General features: G+C 33.9%; 3 protein-coding genes across 5 annotated transcripts in view; 2 read left to right on the top strand and 1 right to left on the bottom strand.

Annotated features, from left to right (window-relative positions):
* Positions 1-9,007, top strand: part of LOC117117164 (upstream stimulatory factor-like) — an 18,690-nt gene extending 9,683 nt beyond the window's left edge. Inside the window, exons 3-7 of the mRNA XM_033261380.1 lie at positions 2,328-2,539; positions 3,920-4,091; positions 4,593-4,677; positions 6,080-6,233; positions 6,489-9,007. Of these exons, the coding sequence (XP_033117271.1) occupies positions 2,328-2,539; positions 3,920-4,091; positions 4,593-4,677; positions 6,080-6,233; positions 6,489-6,695 (830 nt within the window). The 3' untranslated portion in view covers positions 6,696-9,007. The remainder of the gene's footprint in view (positions 1-2,327; positions 2,540-3,919; positions 4,092-4,592; positions 4,678-6,079; positions 6,234-6,488) is intronic.
* Positions 9,008-9,396: 389 nt separating this feature from the next.
* Positions 9,397-17,333, top strand: LOC117117162 (platelet-activating factor acetylhydrolase IB subunit gamma-like). The gene is made up of 5 exons (XM_033261379.1): positions 9,397-9,550; positions 10,877-10,966; positions 11,588-11,704; positions 13,922-14,044; positions 14,240-17,333. The coding sequence occupies exons 1-5, from the start codon at positions 9,458-9,460 to the stop codon at positions 14,501-14,503; spliced, it is 687 nt and encodes a 228-aa protein (XP_033117270.1). The 5' UTR covers positions 9,397-9,457; the 3' UTR covers positions 14,504-17,333.
* LOC117117161 (sperm surface protein Sp17-like) lies at positions 15,873-19,556 on the bottom strand. Of its 3 annotated transcripts, none has more exons than XM_033261376.1 (4): positions 19,474-19,556; positions 18,751-18,946; positions 18,280-18,405; positions 15,873-18,083 (listed from the first exon to the last, which is right to left on the bottom strand). In XM_033261376.1, exons 2-4 carry the CDS (start codon positions 18,938-18,940, stop codon positions 17,656-17,658), a joined length of 744 nt encoding a protein of 247 aa, XP_033117267.1. In that variant the 5' UTR covers positions 18,941-18,946; positions 19,474-19,556; the 3' UTR covers positions 15,873-17,655. The 3 variants fall into 3 exon arrangements, with proteins under 3 accessions (XP_033117267.1, XP_033117266.1, XP_033117268.1); XM_033261375.1 differs by having other exon boundaries at positions 18,751-18,966; positions 19,474-19,535; XM_033261377.1 differs by lacking the exon at positions 18,280-18,405 and having other exon boundaries at positions 18,751-18,966; positions 19,474-19,535.
* Between the last annotated feature and the right edge of the window lie 50 nt (positions 19,557-19,606).

Below are 19,606 nucleotides of genomic sequence, written 5' to 3'. Positions count from 1 at the left end.
ATTCACACTATTAAAGGAAAGTATCTTCTTGGCTGTCTATACCGTCCTCCAAAATCCAAAGTTGATTTCTTCGTTAAGTTTGAACATTGCATTACCAAAATTTTAATTGACCTCGCCATCTATAAGGCTATCATCTTAACAGGAGACTTGAATTTTGACTACAATGATACTATAAGTCCTACCAAAATTAAGTTTATTTCCATCATGGACTCTGTAAATGCTGAACAATTAATTAAATTTTTTACTAGACAGTGTTCTGTTTCAGGTGTTTCCACTACTATTGATCAAGTATACTCTAATGATGTAAATGTTATCAAAAATCTGGAATATTGTCCTGGTATATATGGTAGTGATCATTATGGGATTGGTTTTCACCTCATTTTATGTAAGCCAATCACAAACAGACCAGCAGGTTATTTTTTATAAATATATTCAAGATTAATATCTCTGATTTTATTAACTTATTTTCTCTATCATCATACATGGTATAAAATAATTTTATAACCAAGTTTGTTAATGGGTCATTCCACCTCAAATCAACCAAATTTTGAAATTCCCTATGCACTTTTGTCTCAGATTCACTTCAAATTTTTATCAAATATTTCTCAATCGTATGAACAAATCTGAAGAACTTGAACTTTGTATGTCAAAGTCGCTCCCAGATACAGTATGTGCATTTTAGTGTGGTTGGCAATTCATGAGTAGTAAAATAGTGAAATATTAAAAAATTCAATATACTATGAAGGAATATCATAAAGGATAATAAAATTTGGTACATCTACTTTTTGATTTCAGAAGGGTCTGACTCCATAATTTATGCATATATAGTTCTGATATTCATGGATTATGTAGCCAGTGGGATGGATATACAGTATTAGAGAAAAACAATTGAAGGGTTGTGGTGAAAGCAAGTATATATTTTTGGATCTCAAACATGGTTACTCACACACTTTTTTTGATTTCAGAAGGGTCTGACTCCATAATTTATAAATATGTAGTTCTGATATTTATGGATTATATAGCCAGTGGGATGGATAATACAGTATTAGAGAAAAACAATTGAAGGGTTATGGTGAAAGCAAGTATATATTTTTGGATCTCAAACATGGTTACTCACACACTTTTTTTGATTTCAGAAGGGTCTGACTCCATAATTTATGAATATGTAGTTCTGATATTTATGGATTATATAGCCAGTGGGATGGATAATACAGTATTAGAGAAAAACAATTGAAGGGTTGTGGTGAAAGCAAGTATATTTTTTTGGGTCTCAAACATGGTCACTCGTAAAGGTGCATCTCAGAATTTTAGGAACACTACTTACCCATGATTTCTTGTTATATCAGAACTCTAACCTGCTTTAGTAGGCAACAAATTCAGATTAAAGTAGATTATTTCCTGATATATTGACTTCTGAAAACGGTACAAAAATGTTGCATTTTTGGCTAAGTTTTGCGCTGACCACCCTCACTAAAATGCCCATATCTCGGAACAACTTGGGCCTATGAATTTCAAAGTTCAAACTTCAGATCTGTTTATATGAATGGTATAATTATTTGATAACAAATATAAGTGAATCCAAGACAAAAGTGTGTGGGCTGTTAGTTGATGTGAGTTGGAATGACCCTAATAATATTGATAATGTTGTTCCATTTTAATATAGATGATTAACGTTTTTACAGTTTTTTAGTATTGTTTAACGATTTTGTAGCCTATGAGCAGTTTTAATTATATTGATGTATTTAGCTTTTCACAGTTTGAATACTTGCAGTATGGAATTGTTTCAACTTTAAAGCAGTTTTGTATTTTAGTTTGTTGTTGGACTATGGATGAGCCAAGCCTCTCGGTGGCAAGTCTTCTTGCATTTGAGCAATCCTGCCACATAGACTCTATTGTTTTTATATTGGCGAAATAAAATGATATGATAAATGACTTGAGGAGAGTAAAGAGAAAAAAAGTAGCTATAAGTATTTTGAATTTTTAAAGTTAAGAGGTTTATTTTAAGGTAACTTTGGATATTGGGTGTATTCTTCATGAATCAAGGTGTATTTTATTCTAAACTTGTTTAGTTGTAAAAAATTCAATTTTCCACATTTGCTATTAAACTAATAGTTCAGACCAAACTTACTTCTGTTTATACTTTATTTAAAAAGCTATCTTAAACTATTGTACATAAATTTTTAGTGTTTAACACTTAACTACCAACTAGCTAGCTGAGTGTAATTACACTACTGTATAAATTTTTCATTTTAAAACCGCTTCCTGTCTAGGTAGATCAAATCCATCTTGACAGCTCTGTGTTAATATCTTGATTCTGTGTTTTTCAGGTGATAACGGTGTCAGTGGCGCTGATGACGGTTCACCAGTAATGCCAGGAAGTAATTTTGGTGACAATATTCAGTATCAATTTCGTACGGACAACAACGGACAAGGTCAGGTGACATACCGTGTAGTACAAGTAAATGATGGAGGTAGTCCTAACGCAATGAATGTTGTAACGACTACGTCTTTCCCTCAAGGACAGCAGGCTGTCACACAGGTAAGCTAGATGTACCTACAGTAATACTGATACGATATTTACCAACATTATGCAGCTAATTTGTGATTTGTTAGTGATTTACTAATATGGATTTGATATGACATCACCATTCTCATACACATGGGCAAATCAAAAATTATATAGTGAGGACAGAGCTTTAAATTGTTACACTTAAGGTCTGTCCACACTATCAAATTTTATAGTGACAAATGTATATAATGCGCCCGAATATGGGCATGATGTTGTCATATTACACCAAATATGGGCATATCACAGTTATTTGTCACATAAAATTTGATAGTGTGATAGAGCTATAGGGTTCATATACTATGCGAGTTAAATAAATTATTTTTAAAAAAAAATGAATATGTAAAAAATCACTCCTATTCCCCGCTGGACACCATTCCAGAGTTTAGGTTTTGGGGTTAGGATTCCAAATATAGAATTAATTAAAAGAGCAAAAAATTCACTTACTTATATTAGAAATTTCAAAGTTTTGGGGTAGGGATTTAAGATCCAGAAGATATACTTTTAAACCTATAAATTGTTGAATTATAAATCAGATTAGAAAAAAATCTTACTATACCTGAAAACCTCTAACTAAGAGATTTGTGTGATAAAGGAACAAACAGCTGGAAGGATATTGTTAACAGTATATTTGGGATATTATTTTTAGTTCAGTATTATATTTTGAGACTTCTGAATCTGAATCTATACTGACAGAAGACCCTATTAGGTACTGTATATGCGTCAGTGTGCGTGTATGAGTAATAAGCATCACAACAGGAGACACTGACTACTGTATGTGGTGATGATTCAAACTACACACTTGTTTTACTTTACGGATGTTCCTGTTTGTTCATAACTGAGTGTCGGTAGAAAAGAAAAACTGGGAAATTGGAAATTGGCAACCTCATCTTTATGCTCTATCATAAAGATGATAATATGTAATTATTTATAAGCATAGTTATTCATCAGGGTAACCCAAAATATCTGTTGTATTATCTTTCACATCTTCACGAGTTTTTGAATGCCTGTTGTTACCTGTTATTAATTTGTTATTGCAAAGAGTTGTTTCCTTCTTAAAAATACAGTATGTTGCATCAGTATAATAGTGCAGAGTCATAGCACTACTGGTAACATTTCATGTACTAAAATTATTTTCTTCAAAAGGAAAAAAAATTATATAAGGAGTTTTTCAAAAAAGACGAAAAATGAAAGAAGTAAATTAATTTGATTGACACAAAGGAAAATTAAACAATTAAAAACATTAATTAAAGACAATAAAACACATCTTTAAAAAAGTAAATTTTGGAGAAAAGTTAAGTCTATATTTTGTTTGCAGATATAAAATGTTGTTTACCAATTCTTTATTTTTAGGCTGTTATCCAGAGTCCGTTCAATGGCGACAGCCCAAACTCAGAAACACAAACCGGCGAAACGAGGTTTACATACTTTCCAGCAGCAGCTGTCAATAACGACGGTATCGCATCATCTGGGACATCAGCAGCAGCGTCCACAAACTCGGAGGGATCCATTGCTCAAGCAGGAGGTAGGCTTTCATTTTATACATTAAATTTAATTGTAAAAGTAATGGATTAAAGCAAAAGCATTTATTCTTATTATTAATAATATTATTTAATTATTTGATTATTTTGTGGAATTAATGGTAGATTGGCATAGGTGCCTGGCCTTTTCCCAGGGTGGTAATGGGTTCAAATCCTCCAAAAGATCATCTTGGCAGTTACAATAAAAAGATCTGCTTTAAAAAAAAATTATTATTTTAAAGTACATGTGTATTATTAGAGCATAACACAATTAGCAATAGCATGTTAATTACCCATAGCATGGTAATTAGCCGTAGCATGGTAATTAGCCATAGCATGTTAATTAGCCATAGCATGTTAATTAGCAATGACACATTTACAGTAGCCAATGTCTTGAGTACTATAAGTTTCTTATCAGAGCATAACTTAATTAGCGCAATACTACCATCACAATAACTGGTTTATATCGCAGGGATGACAAATTTCTTGTGTGTTTTGTCATTTAGGTCAATTTTATGTGATGATGTCACCTCAAGACGTGTTACAGAATGCGACTCAGAGAACAATTGCTCCCAGGACGCAGTATACTCCGTAAGTATCAAAAACATTGGATACACCTCTTTAGCAATAGTGGCTAGGAACCACATTATTTGACGAATATGATATCAAAAATTAAGTTTATACATCCACAAGATATGATCTCGTGTGAGTACTTGAGTGTCTATCTATTATTTGTTCTCTGTACTCTTACATTTAATAATGTACTAAAATTTTAATTTTCCCCCTCTGCCTTTATGCTTGTGGCAGAATCATTTTGCTAAAAGTAATAGTTAGCCCTATTAATTTTTATGGTCTTAAGTTCTTCCAAAATTGAAGTTAAACAAAAAAATCACATCTAAACTAAATTTTAAAAGGGCGGGGCCACCAAATCTAAATTGAAACATTATATTTTCTAATTAATTTTTGGAACTCTTGTTATTGTTAATTCTAGGAAAGCAAAATACATTGGTTTTATAATTTATCACTACTTTGCTATTCCACTCATTAATAATCACAATAGGGCACCTATTCTCATTTCATGTTCACAATTATTGCTAGGATGGAGCAAGTTGTGTTGATGACTCACTTTGATATAATTGCCGATTGGTGCACTTTGGCCACACCCTTTGTTATCTTACTCTGCTGTACTCATCCTGATTCAAACTTAGTAATCAGTTGGCCTTCACTCATTCATTATTTAATTGTCGCCAGATCAAACAAACAGATTCGTTAATATTTGTAATTTAATATTATTAGAGGTTGTAGCTACATCAGATAATAAAAATTGTTTTGATAATGTTTGGATTTTAATCGTTAGTTTCAATTAAACTTTACATGACTATAAAGAAGCAATTTCCTGATGAAATGGCATTATTGGAATATTGTTGCTGAGAATGGAACTTTCCTCTAAGCCCCACCCATTGGATATTGTTGACAAGATTTGTGCGATAACATGTTTGTGGGACAATCACGTGTTCCTGGCCTTGTTCTGATTTGTCAGTTTGATCATTGATTGACACTCTGGGATGCAGGAAAAAGTGTGCAACCGCGCGAGCACCTGTCGGAGGCATTGACCATTACCCTGGAGGCATTTAAAGAAAAAAAAAAAATTTTTTTTTATTTTTTTTTTTTTACACATCACAATTTAATGCATACCAGTAATTAAATTTGATATCTATTCTTGCTCCAAACCACTAAATGTGCTAACTGTTTAGCTATAATAGTGTATAACATTTGGTGATGGAGGCATTTGATCAAGATAATTTTCATGGTTGGAGGCACAAAAATATTTTTTTTAGGCCTGCTGGGGCGATCCATTGAAATAATAATTTACGCGTAGATAACTGCTTTAATTATCTTATGAAGATGATGGTCATTATGTTGCTAATGATATTATAGTCAATAATTATTGAATAAAAAACAGAAATAATGACAGTTACCTTCCACATTACAGAAAGTTAGATACTGGAAGAACTGCCAGGGATGAGCGCCGAAGAGCCACACACAATGAGGTGGAGAGGCGACGTAGGGACAAGATTAATAATTGGATTGTAAAGCTTTCAAAGCTAGTGCCTGACTGCAACCAGGACCACACAAAGCAGGGACAGGTGAGTTGATTCTTTCTCAGATTTTTTAAAGTGTAAACTTTAATGTAAATTGGTTTACTATAGGCTTTAGATGTATTAGAAATTATAGTTGGCATAGATATTTATTGAGGGAGGGGTTGATTAATGAAGATGTATGCAGTAAACAAATCAAATATTTGTTTGGAAAAACCTGGAAGTTGGATGAGGTATTTTTGTTTTGCGTAAAAATTTGTCTTGAGTTAAAATATTAACAGACATCTTTTGGTACTATTTCAGCAAAGCAAAGGGGGAATCCTCAGCAAGACAGTAGATTACATCCAGGATCTGCGCAATGCAAATTCACGAATGGCTGAAACCATTAAGGAAACGGAACGACTCTCTGTTGATAAAGAACTTCTGCGGCAGCAGGTGGAGGAACTAAAACACGAGAACCAGCTCCTCAGAGCCCAGGTGCAGCAGAATGCTATGGACATTACCAATTGAAACCCTATTCCACTTATAAACTTTGTACAAATTTGATGGCAACATTTAATATGAGGTGAATTTGAATCATTTGAAGAACTTGCAGATGATAGCCAAAGCAGAGCTCTATTTTATGATGGTTGTCAAGCCTTTTCATTGGCTGAATTGTCAACAAGCATTCTCGTATCTGGATGTTATTATATTGATCATTATTCTTCTGAATATCACCTTGTCGTCTGTATATAATACAGCAGCTGGATTTCTATGTTGCCAGTGAAATCAAATAAAAACTGGTATAATGAATCGAAAGTCTCCTAACTAAAAGTTTAGAATAATTAATTTCTTTGTAAATAATACAGTTGATAAATTACTGAGTAAAGTGAAGTAAGTTCTTTGAATAAAATATAACTCTTTACTTCATTTTTAATTGATTAATTCCTGTGTGTTAAAGAACAATTTTGTAATAGAGATAACACTATGACTAGATTGATTGCTTGTTGTTAAGAATATTTATTATATAAAAACAAGTGGAGATTACACATGAGTAATTACACGCAGATTACACGGCTGTGTATTCAGGGTCTTCACATAAGAGGCACCACCGACTCATTTACTCATAACCTCACAGGCTCATTATTGGGATTTTATTTAATTTTTGGCTATAATATCATAATTCTTTGTTTCAGACAACATGAGTCCATGTGCATATAAACAAAGAGTATAAGAATGAATAAATAATTATAAAGACTGTAACAAGACCATAATATATATTATATTAATATGCATATTACAGTAATAATCTATCTGGAAATGAAAATCATTTTATAAGACATGTACAGTTATAGGTATTTATACTCTGTTGATACTTTGCTACTCTAGAAACTGTGTGCTTCCAGTCGGAAGTCGTGGGTTCAAATCTGAAGCAGAACACTTGGTTTTGTCCTATTATCCACAAGGTCTCTCCATCCAAGAATGTAAGTGGGTACTCAGTAGTTTATATTACCATTGTTATTAGCTGCAGTATTATGGATTTCTCCTCATATGGAGCTGAGTATTTGTTCCAAATTGTTCCATCCAGTGACAGTGTTAACAGGGAGATTTTTGTTTGTGATCATGGTACATGGTTCCAGAGTCTCCCGGAAATAGGGATGGCCTCCTGCACTCTCGCATGGAAGCCCGAATCTCCCGGAAAATAATACATCTCCCGCAAATTCATAATATTTTTCATGTTTTTACTGATTTATTATCAATTGTCTCGCGGAAATCAGTGCCAACGGGTATCGCCATGCGCAGAAAGAAAGCTCATTTGATCTCATGGAAGCGACTTCCCAACTTGACCCCTGATGGCATGACCTAGGATATAATGTCATATGGAGTCATCTGAGCATGACAATTTGAGTTCTTGTTCTTTTAGAATTTGAGGAATTAATTTTGGCTGTGTGCTGTGTACGATATTCATGGCCAAGTGAATGTTTCCTGAGGTCACGTTGAGGTTCTACATTCAAACGTATCCTAATATAAAGTGCATAAAAACCTTGATATGATGAGCTATATACAATATGATATGATTATCATCAATTTTATTTCATTACATCAAACCAAACACACAACAATGTTCAATCAAAAGATGTCAATAATTACTATTTGATATTTACAACATGAAGTATTTACCAATCAATGTGAAATCGTGTTGTTTTGCCCTCTGGCTATTACAATGATTTTGGATCATGTTCAAAATTTAAATGAAGAATATATATAATTTAAACTTAATACTTATTTCATTTTTGAAATTTATAACAATTGAGATGAATATTTCATTCAATATTTGAAAAATGTTGCCTTTACTACAATAGTAGGGTTTATGTTTTTATGTTGTTTATTATTGATTGAATTTGATAAATTAAATATAGTGACTTGGCAAAGCTAGTTGACTGTTTTTAATGTGGTTAAATTGTGACTCAATTGCAAGGCACACCTCGCACTGATTCATTTTTGTACTTGCCCTGTTTTCAACTGAAAATTGTTTTTTTTTACATATAAAACTTGAGTAATTGTTTTAATTGCGAATGATTGTAGGATTTTAAAATTTAATTTTTGAATTCATTAATGATTGTTTTTTTAGCCTTTATGTATTTTGCTTCTTCTTCAAACTCGCGAAGGAGTTACGTTATCAGTGTAATCTTTTTTGTGCTATTTCTGAGTTAGATCTTGTGTGGTTTAGCCCTGTAGGCAGCTATCTCCTGTACGGATTCTCATTTTTATGTCCATAAAACTCTATGAAAATGTGTAAAGAAAATATGTGAATAAAAATAAAATTTTAGTTACACTGCAAATGTTTTGATTTTTATCGTTTGCTGCAGAACAGATGCATGGTGATAATGTGGTGATGAGGATTTTGATGATGTTAATACAGATGGTGATTACAATCATGATGATTTTCAATTCAATTTCTGCAATTCTTGATTTCTAGCTGAAAGTCTGAAATACAAGTTTCTATAGTGCTATAAGTTTTGGCTGTGTGTGCAATATTTGTGCACATAAAAGAATGGGTAATTGATTACCAGTTGATTGATCATAGATAAGTATAATTACAGGTCTCCCACCAATTAAAGACCACTTATGGGACCAGGATTTCCATAGTTTTTGGCAGCTTTGGTCTCTAATTAGAATAATAAAGTTAATTTGGGACCACAGAAAAGTGGTCTTAAATTAGAGGGAGAGCTGTATTGTTGTTTTGCGTCTGGACAGAAAAGACTAGACTTCTAGCATGCAAAACATAGGTAATGATCAAGATGGCGGGTGTGGGAAGTGAAAATTCAGCAGCTGTACCGGTACCTGTTCAAGATGTGCAAGGTGACGGCCGCTGGAGGAGTGTCGTAAGCATTTTATTTAATGCAAAGTTCTGAATTTTCTTAAATCTTTTCGATATTTATATTAGATAAGGTTACTTAGACTAGCCTTTTCATCATTGTGCCAACCCCGCACAATGCAACAGCGTGCTGCATGCAGGGCAGGGACACTACCCTTTCCGGTTTGCTGCATCCCGTTGCAAACAGTTCTCTCTGTTGGGGCATTCTTAGCCTAAGGCCCTAGCCTACCCTAGGCAGTCATATCAAGCTTACAACATTCAGCTTCTATTGACACTGCAATTTGTTTGAATAAATAATGGCGACCTATTTTATTAATACTCTACTCTACCTAGCACCCTACCTACTAGGTAACCTAGGCTAGGCAGATCTTTTTTTTTAAATTATATAGTTTTAACTTTTTTTTAAGCCACTGCAGGCTAACCTAGCCTCCTAGGCCTAGCCTAGGCTAGGCCTGGCTTAGGACGTCCTGGGACTAGCGGCCTAAATAAGGCAAGCCTAGCCTATGTATGTTATCTCTGTCTGATTTTGATTAATATCATGGATGGAGTTGATGTTGGCTAGGTAGCAGCCAGTTAAGCCTGTTTTATAGGTGTGACCTGGTCTGTTTTTCAACATTTTTTTATTAGATAAACTACAGTAACTAACTTTAAAATAATTGTATCATTTTGTATATTGTGTTCTATATATGTCCTTCGTTTAATTTTTGTCTAACTTAATTTTTGCATCGGGGAGACAAATTTTACTTATATTTTGTGTACTAGTGACAATAAAAGAATCATTTATCTTGTATCTTGTATGTATAGGACTGGGCCAAACTCATAAAAATAATATTATTATTGTTATAAAAATTTGGCAGTGGCTAGGAATATGGTACTCTACGCTATCTTGGTAATGGTGAATGTCCCTAGCTTTGCCAACACTAACCTTTTTTATCATTACTGAGATAATTTTTATCTTGTTTATCTTTTTATAACATTTTTAATTAATGTAATCTCAAATTTTTACAAATTATCTTTTATATCTGAATTTTATAAATTTGTGTAATTAAGTGACTGTTTTTTTTTCTTGTATTGTATGAGAGCCCCTAATGATCAGCATTGCTGGATGGGTCACCCTCTTGAAATATGGTATTAAATAATAATTAAATAAATACATGTGCTTGTAAAATTGTGCCTTGGGTTGATAATGAACTGTTTGTAAAATTATTGTAAAATAAAAATCCTAGAATGTAAAGAAAAAAAAAATCTTTTTATTAATATGTTTTATTAACTGTATTGGTGTGGTAATTTCATTTAAAATAAACTAATGAGTTTGTATTTTTGTATTTAACAGCATGATCGGTATGCAGCTGAAGCTCATGAAAAAGAACCAGATGTGTTGTTTATAGGTGATTCACTTATTCAACTATTGGAACAATGTCCAGTAAGTGAAATATCAGCCGTTGCATGCAACAATAATATATCTCATTTTATTATAAAGGTTGTTTTTTAAAATTTTAAACAAAAGGCAATTCATTTTTACAAATGAATCATTTCCGGTGTATAAGCTGTGTGTTTTAACACACATTCGTTATAGGGTTGGCGTTCAGAAAACACATGTTTTGCGGTACACTTTTCAGCTGCAACACAATACCGTGATAGTCATGACCCGTCGGTGACCGAAATCGACCTCTTCGTTGGTTCAATCGTTCGTCCGTGCAAAATTCAGGGGGAAGAAAAAAATTGAACTAACAGGATGACATGCTTTAGGCTTAACATAATTTTTTCATACTTTTGCGGTGTGTTGTTTACTGGTTTCGCAGCATGCACTGTAGCTCACAGGAAGCAAGCTCAACATCCCGTAGGTGATCGTCATTATAAGCTCCGTCCACCACGTACCAATGCTTGCGTTACCATGTTTTTATTAGTTGCAGTTTTCACTAGAAACATGTTCCAAAGGACTTTAACCATTATTTAAAAACCATGTGTTTTTGGCATTACTCAGCAGAAACATGCCCTATGTTCTATATTAATTCAACAGATGTTACTTTTATTACTCATTTAGATTTGGAAGGAGTTGTTTATTCCATTACATTGCCTCAACTTTGGCATCGGAGGTGACGCCACTCAGCATGTGCTATGGAGAATACAAAATGGAGAATTAGAGAACATTGCCCCTAAGGTAAAATTGTTGTAATCATTACCATATTATATATTCTAGTCATTATTTATATTTGTGAAATTATTTGGTATTCAAAGTATCTATAAGAGCACTGTGGCTTATATTGTATCTAAAGCAAGGCTTTTTTTTATTCCTTGTTTCGCGTACTTATTTCATAAAAGTTCATTGAAGGAGGGCAGAATCAAAAATAAATATACAATTTTTTTTTCTTATTTAGCAAATAGTTTTGCCAAAAACATCCAGATGGAGGAGAAAATAAAAATAAAATTTTATTGGTGAATGTAAAATAGGATGGTTAAATGTTTCAAATTTATATAATTAGAAAGAAATATACATATCTTATCTTTGAAGATTTCAAGGCAGCGGAGGGCGTAATAAAAATAAAGAAAAACTTCTATTTTTTCCTGAAATTTCCACTTTTCGTGGCGGTGGGTGCGCTAATTGGCCAAAAATAAAATTTTATCATTATTCAAAATCATCGATATTTGCAGTCAGCGGGTTCGCTAAACAAGGTATAAAAAAAGTCTTGCCTAAAGTTACTTGTAGCAGGAAATGCTCAGAGATATTTAGTACAAAGCTGTACGCTGTATATAAATGCCAAACATTATTGAATTAAATAGAAATCCACTTTAATTTTTGTTTTTACAATCAAAGTATATGCGACAAATTTGTGTGTGGAAATGAAAGTTGTTTCTGTGGTTTAGTCACACAATATAATTATATTCTTTAACAATACTGACATTACTTCGTTATTCGTAACTTTATTGAAATTCATGTACCCAACACGTTTTCGTCCACCAACCCAACAACTCCTTGTTACGGCACTGTATAATATGGCATTTTGATGTCATATCTTACCATATATTCCAGTGTATAAGCCGCAAATTTTATACGTGATTATGCCTCAGAAATTTGAGGTGCGACCTGTAGACTGGTTATCAACCTACTTTAAAAAATTCTAGATCGCGAACCACAGTGAAAATCAGGCGCCGTCTGTCTAGGTTAGTTCCATTCTAGCCCAATTAATTAGCCTAGGGTAGGACTGGTTTGTAGGCCTAGTATTTGTAATTATACTTACATAGTGGTGTACTAAGATTCCTACTACGGTTTCTAAGACATTCAGGTATGGTTTGAGTTGTCTAAATAATTATTTTCATATTACGTTCGTTCATTAACAATGTTTGGAACATGTTGTTTCCGTTTGAACCCGCTTCACTCAAAACAATAACAAACGATTTTCAGTCCTTGAAGGCACGCGAGCAGCTTCATTTTCGTTGTCGAAATAAAACTTGCTGCACGACGTCTGGTTCCTGGTGACTAGTACCATAATAGAAAGAGTGATACCGCTATGCAGTGTTATGATTTTAGAATAAAAACTTGTGAAATTAATGTTTGCTATAAAAACATGTTTTTATGCATCTTTTTACCTGACGATCGACGCTTCTATTTGTTACGTGTAGAAACGCGGAGAGCTTGTAATTATGAGGTATTTGTGCTAAATCCAGCAGAAAATATGTAATGTAATTGGATTTATAGCGCTTTATACCGAATCAGTACTGGTACTAGTATAGGCATTTATAATGGGCCTCTTATTTAAGGTTATAAAGCTATTTTGGGTCCACATGCTGTGACTGTTGCAGTGATAATCAGCACAGGAGCAGACAACCCCACCAAGTACCCATTTATATTACTGGGTGGAGAGAAGCAATGCAGATAAAGTGCCTTGCGAGGGATCAAAATCCAAAGCGCTTGAGTTGTGGACTAGCTCTTACAGTAACTTGCTTCTTCCCTAAAGCTACATTCACATCAAGCCCGGATCTGGTCCGGAGCCCAGACAAAAATTTGCAAGTTGTTACGTTTTTTGAACGCTGTGTTCATATCAAGCAGTCTGGATTGGAAATCGTACAAATTTAATGTGAACGGTCCTATTCTTTACCACTGAACCCATTTTTCACGATTTTTAATCCGGCCACCGGACCGGAATCCGGGTTTTGTCGTGAACATAACTTTAGGGTACCTTGGTGTCTGAGCTACCCGGTAAACTAATACCAGCTACTCTCGTCTGTCCACAGAAAGAAGTATTACACCTAGTTTTTTTTGTGGTGTATTTGGGTACACAGGTAAAGATTTGTTCACTGTACTCGGATATAATGTAGCATCGTTATGTACACAGAAATTTAGTTATTTTTATTAAGTTTGTTTCTTGATCTTTATTAGGTGATTGTGCTTCTAGTTGGAACCAATAACCATGAACATACAGCAGACCAGGTGGCAGGGGGAGTGGAGGCAATTGTTAGGTACATGTCAGAGAAACAGCCTCAAGCCAATATCGTAGTCATGGTAGGCAGTTTTTATATCCTCTGATGAATAAATGAAAATTACCCCAATTTTTTTTTTTTATTCATGCATATTGTAATTATTGTAAACTTGTAAATCATGAAATCATAATATAATTTATAATCTCTATAATCTAAAATTTATAAGTATGTTTCTGGTATAGATTATTTAGTCAAAGATGTTTTTCCACATGTTTAGGGCGTACCACCACGAGGCCAGAAACCAAACCCCTTGCGAGAGAAGAATGCTGCCGTAAACAATCTAATCGTTCAGTTCCTTGAAAATATACCGAGAACAGAATTTTTCAGCACCGATGTAGATTATGTCCATTCAGATGGTCTGATAGATTGTCGTGACATGTACGATTATCTGCACTTCACAATCAACGGGTACCGCAAGATTGGCGAACCGCTTCGGGATCGGTTAGTGGAGTTGCTTTCACAAGAGGACGCTGAATCATGAAAGATAACTAGCCAACAAACACATGTATTATTGATGTCGCATATAATTGGCACCGTAGTGAGACCGTTTGTATGAATACTGCCCTCAGTGTTAGTGGAAAAAGTATGGTAAGAGCTTAGTCTTCAATATAGCACTTATTGACAAACACAAGAAATTATGAAATGATTTTATAGCAGTGACATTATTTTAAAAGCAGTGTGTAACAACATTGTGTACTCATATAAGGTTTTTGCACTTTATAACAAATTTTACAGAATTTGTGAAGGGATTGTAAGCAGTTAATGAAATCAAAATGATGTGTCTTATTATAGTATAGTGCTTAATTCATTTAAAAGATAGTGACTATTAAATTAAGTTGGGAAGGAGATTACAGTTATGAATTTGAATTCCAACATTATTTATTTTCCATCAATTCAAGTTATTAGCAACAGTGCTTAGATATGGACCATTCCAAAAATAACCTGTGTAATCTGTGTGCTTTTTCTGATTTCTGCATATGAAAAAAAAAGAGAACATAGCAATGGCTTTGTAATTTTAGACATTCAGTTAATACATTCCTATTTAATACATACCATTTTGAAAAGTTGAGTGCAAGTTACTTCATGGAGTTCATAATACATGTCAGACGTTTACAGATGATTCCCTCTTTTATGCTAAAGGGGAAATTTTCAAAACAATTTTTTTTTTAAATATCTGTAACCTTGACCTGGCCCTTTGACTATTTCATCCCAAAATGTAATCACCTCTCTCTCAAGCTGGTTTTCCGCTAGGTGAATTTATTTGCACGAATTGAAATCGTCGTTCATGCGCATTTCTATCAAAGTTTTCGCTTAAGCGAAATTGGTAGTTCAAACTGTTTCTACTTTTTGCGAAGCACAAAATGTGCTGAACCAATCAGAGCTCAGGAACTGAACAGACGCCTTCGATTCGTGCGAACGAATAAATTCACCTAGTGGAAAACAGCCTTTAGATCGATGTGTCAATCCAATAAATTTCATGATGATCCATTCATTAGTTTATACATAATTGTGCTATTGGAGAGACAGGCAGCGATCAATACATTTGTGGACTTTGTACAGCACTTATTTCTTTGTAAAATTGATATTTCATAACCTGTAGATAACCTTATTACTTTATTCATGATATTAATGTTGTTATTGTTCATTCTGATGTTTTTATCATGATTAATAATTATGTAGAACCACAAGATAAAAATTACATGATTAATAATATTGCAAACCATTGATTGACCCATCGGGTGCATTTTGTGATCAGTGTGGCCACTGTTCTCTAGTGCACACTATAAACAAATTTTTTAAAATATGGTCTTCTGAAGATTTTGTTTCTATAGAATTAGGAATAGTTTTTATTTTTTTTTTATCCTATCTAATCAACTCAGACATTATATTTTATTGAGGCTTAATAATATAAGTAAGGTAAGTATTCCATCTGTAGGTTTATTGTTAAGGCCAACTCAGACAGCGTCTTACGACGCAGCTTGGCACAATTTGTTGTTGCGTTGGGTCTGTGTGAGTTAAAGCTAGACGCAATGGTTGGCATCGGTGGCAGTCGCGTCGTAGAATATTCAACATGTTTAATATTTCTCGCAACGGCTTAAGAATGTCCTCGACGATGAATCGCGTCGAGCTGCGTCGTACAATGCTGTCTGATTTTGGCCTTTACACAATGTTAATATTAATAATGTTATTTGCTATGGCATGTTCCAATATATTTGTGAATACCTGATAAAGACAATGGACTTTTACGGATTTTCAATGATCAAATTTAGCAACTGACTAGTCAGTGCAGGGCCAGGATTACAAACTTGTCCCAACACGTTTTGTCCCACAAACTTGCATGCTTTCCTATATATACGGGTGGTTTGTGGGACCTTAGTTCATTACTAACAAAAAAATTGTAACTTAAGACTTGTATTTTTTTATAAATCCTTCCTTGAAACTTTCACGTCTTCAAAATATGTATACTGTAGTACACTAGAGTACTAAGATCTGGTGCTTGGTGCTTGCCGCTTGCGCAGAGAAAGGAAATGAGAAAGATTGCATGGGGTAGGGCTACCCTCGTTGGGCAGAGCTTGGATGACTGCTTCCGCATTGGCAATTGTTTATTCCATGTAAAGTATATCATACTATTAATTTGTGTTAATTTATACAAAGTCAAGAATTAAAGAAATACGCAGCATACAGATCTCTTTTATGCTAAAAGATTAACAAGTAGTTATAAACAATAGTCAGGGATTTGTTTCCTTTAGGAAAAAACATTGTTTTAATGATGTTATTACAGTATGTGCAAATTATATTAGATTTTATAGACAAGGTAATATCTCTGTTACATTATCACATTTACATTAATTTACAAATATATGTTGATGTCATAGCCAAACTTAGCCAATGTTTTATTATGGAATTGATTCATTTATATACCATAGCCAATATAATGTTAGCATTAGGTCATAAAATAATGTATTTAATTTCTTACAATTTGTAAATTTTTGTTATTGAGTTTGTATTGTTTTTGTTGATATCTCTCAGGCATGCTATGTTAATCGTGTTTAAAACATTATTAATTTACTTTTAAAATAAAAACGTAGTAAAGTCTAGAAACACATTTCAATCACTGGTATAGAGACTACATACATAGAAATGCTTTATATTACAAAGTTATTTTTGCCAGATATTATGTATATATTGATTTGGATATCATACTTTAAGAATCATATTGTACAATTAATGATCAGTGTATGCGAAGCATTGTATTGATAATAATTCCAAGTAGTGTGTATTAAACCAACCTAGTGGACATAAATGTGAAATTGCTATTAATTCTCTTTATTATTGCTGTATGCATTAACATATTGTTTTTAACCATTGTACTTGTCATTTTATCATCTGCATTACTACCATAATCATTCTATCACCATCATCATCTTTATCATCATCATTGTCTAGACAATTTGTATTATCATCATTTACATATTTTTTTATTTCAAAAACACATTTTTGTTTTACATAAACCTGTGTAGTTTTATTAGAGACTTAAAACAACCATTTGACTGTACATAGGCATTAATAAAATAGTATGCAACACTTATTTAAAGTGTTCAATTGCGATCCAAATTACTAAGGCTAACAGTCTTATTTTGCCACTTCAGGATTAACATCCTCTGCTGTGTTACTGGAATGTTCTACACTTGCATCTACTGCTTCAGTATCACCAAGTTCCTCTGTAGGGTTGTCTTCAACTACATCTTCTGGCTGTGTATCAGTAGGGTGTTCTGTTGCAGTGTCAGCTGCCATCTCATCTTTATTTACTGGTGTTGCATTACTAGGCTTTTCCATTGCATCATCTGCAATGTCATCTCCTACACCTTCTGGCTGTGTATCAGAATGTTCTGTTGCAGTGTCAGCTGCCATCTCAGTTTCATTTACTTGTGCTGCATTACTATGCTCTTCCACTGCATCATCTGCCATTGCATCTCCTAGATCTTCTGATGATGCAGCAACTCCAGCACCAAGTGCTGCTGCCTCTTCCATATATTCTATCTCATCATCATCTTCAGTTGCTATGCAGAAAAAAACACTTTTTATTATTGATTCAATAGAATTAATTTACCATCCCTCGTGCATCAAAAAACAACCAAAATGGTAAAACCCTTTAACGATGGCAGCGCTGACTGTGGCGATGTTGACGAAAAGACAATAATAATTATATTATACAGTGACAAAAAGGTTTATAAAAGAATGATAAACAACGCCTACCATCATTAGTGGTGGTCTGTGGTTCTGCTTGAGTGACCATTTGAAGCTCACTGCCGTACATTTGGTGATAGTGGGCCTGAATCCGTTCAAGCATGTCGCCATGGATTGCTGGATCATAACCTGTTGCTATTGAATACAATTTTTAAACTTTCTAAAGCACAAGTAACTAACTTGCGGCCACCTACATATCTGGTTGTGGCTTTGTCACTGACAGTTATAAAAATAAGCCCATTTTTCTGTCTTTTCGTTATACAATGAATGTGTGCTGTGCATGTGTTGTGCAAATTTTACTCTGATAGCACATATCCCACCTAAATTCTCTTTCCACTAGGTTTGATGTGGCTGTAGTTTTTATAACATACATACAGTACTTACAGCATGAATAGATTTGACAAACTTGTAGTTTAGCTAATTTGCTTCTAAATGCAAAAATGAGATCAATTTTTAAAATCACACACAATTTAAACTCACCTTCCCTGACTGATAATAAGTTCTGAACATATTTCGCAATGAAGTCTATAGTTTCACCAGCTGAAGGTTGAACCTTCAATACTTGATGGCCAATCAGATGAATGATGTTGCGGAAACCCGGCGGTACTGTCAAAACTGCTGTTGCAAATTGTACAGATACATCTCTTTTGTTGTGCAACACTCTGTTCATTTTCACCTTGAAATATATATATTTTTCTTTAGAAATATGAAAAAAAAACCACCAAAGGGATATAAAATAGGCCTAAGCTTAGATATAGGCCCTAGGCTACTACAGAGCCTGCAGGCCTAACAAAGGGGTGCCTAGTAGGCCTGGGATGTAGTAGGCCTAGCCTAGGCTAGTAGTAGCAACTTTACCTAGGCCTAAACGCACATAATTATTAACCAACCTAGCTCACATAATTATTAACCTAGCTTATAATAATATTAGGCCTTGCAACGCTTGGATAGGTGTAGAAATAATAGGCATAGGCTAGGCCTACTGCCATATAGGAGTCTGAGACCACCTTTGATATTCGGACACTAGGCCTAGGCCAGGCTAGGGCCTAGCCTACTGTACTAACATACGCCCTAGGCCTAGATAGTAATACAATTTGCTGCTCGACTCTGAACTCAATTTCAATGAAATTCATACTTAAATGAACTAGGCCTAGACTTAATATATATTCACTTTAATTAACAAATAGACTTGAATACATTACATACCTCCTTGCTTACGCGTTGTTTTTATTTAAAAAATGGACAAAGAATGCTTATTTTTCAACTTTGTAAACAAAACTTTGTTTTTTGCTATTGAGTGCGCCGCCAGCGTACCATAGAAAGTTTCGTAGGCGCGTCG

The sequence above is a fragment of the Anneissia japonica genome, unplaced genomic scaffold (genome assembly GCF_011630105.1).
Source record: "Anneissia japonica isolate Jap-2015-1 unplaced genomic scaffold, ASM1163010v1 scaffold287835_len3118868_cov185, whole genome shotgun sequence".
Taxonomy (NCBI): Eukaryota; Metazoa; Echinodermata; class Crinoidea; order Comatulida; family Comatulidae; genus Anneissia; species Anneissia japonica.
This window is presented reverse-complemented; position numbering and strand designations above follow the sequence as displayed.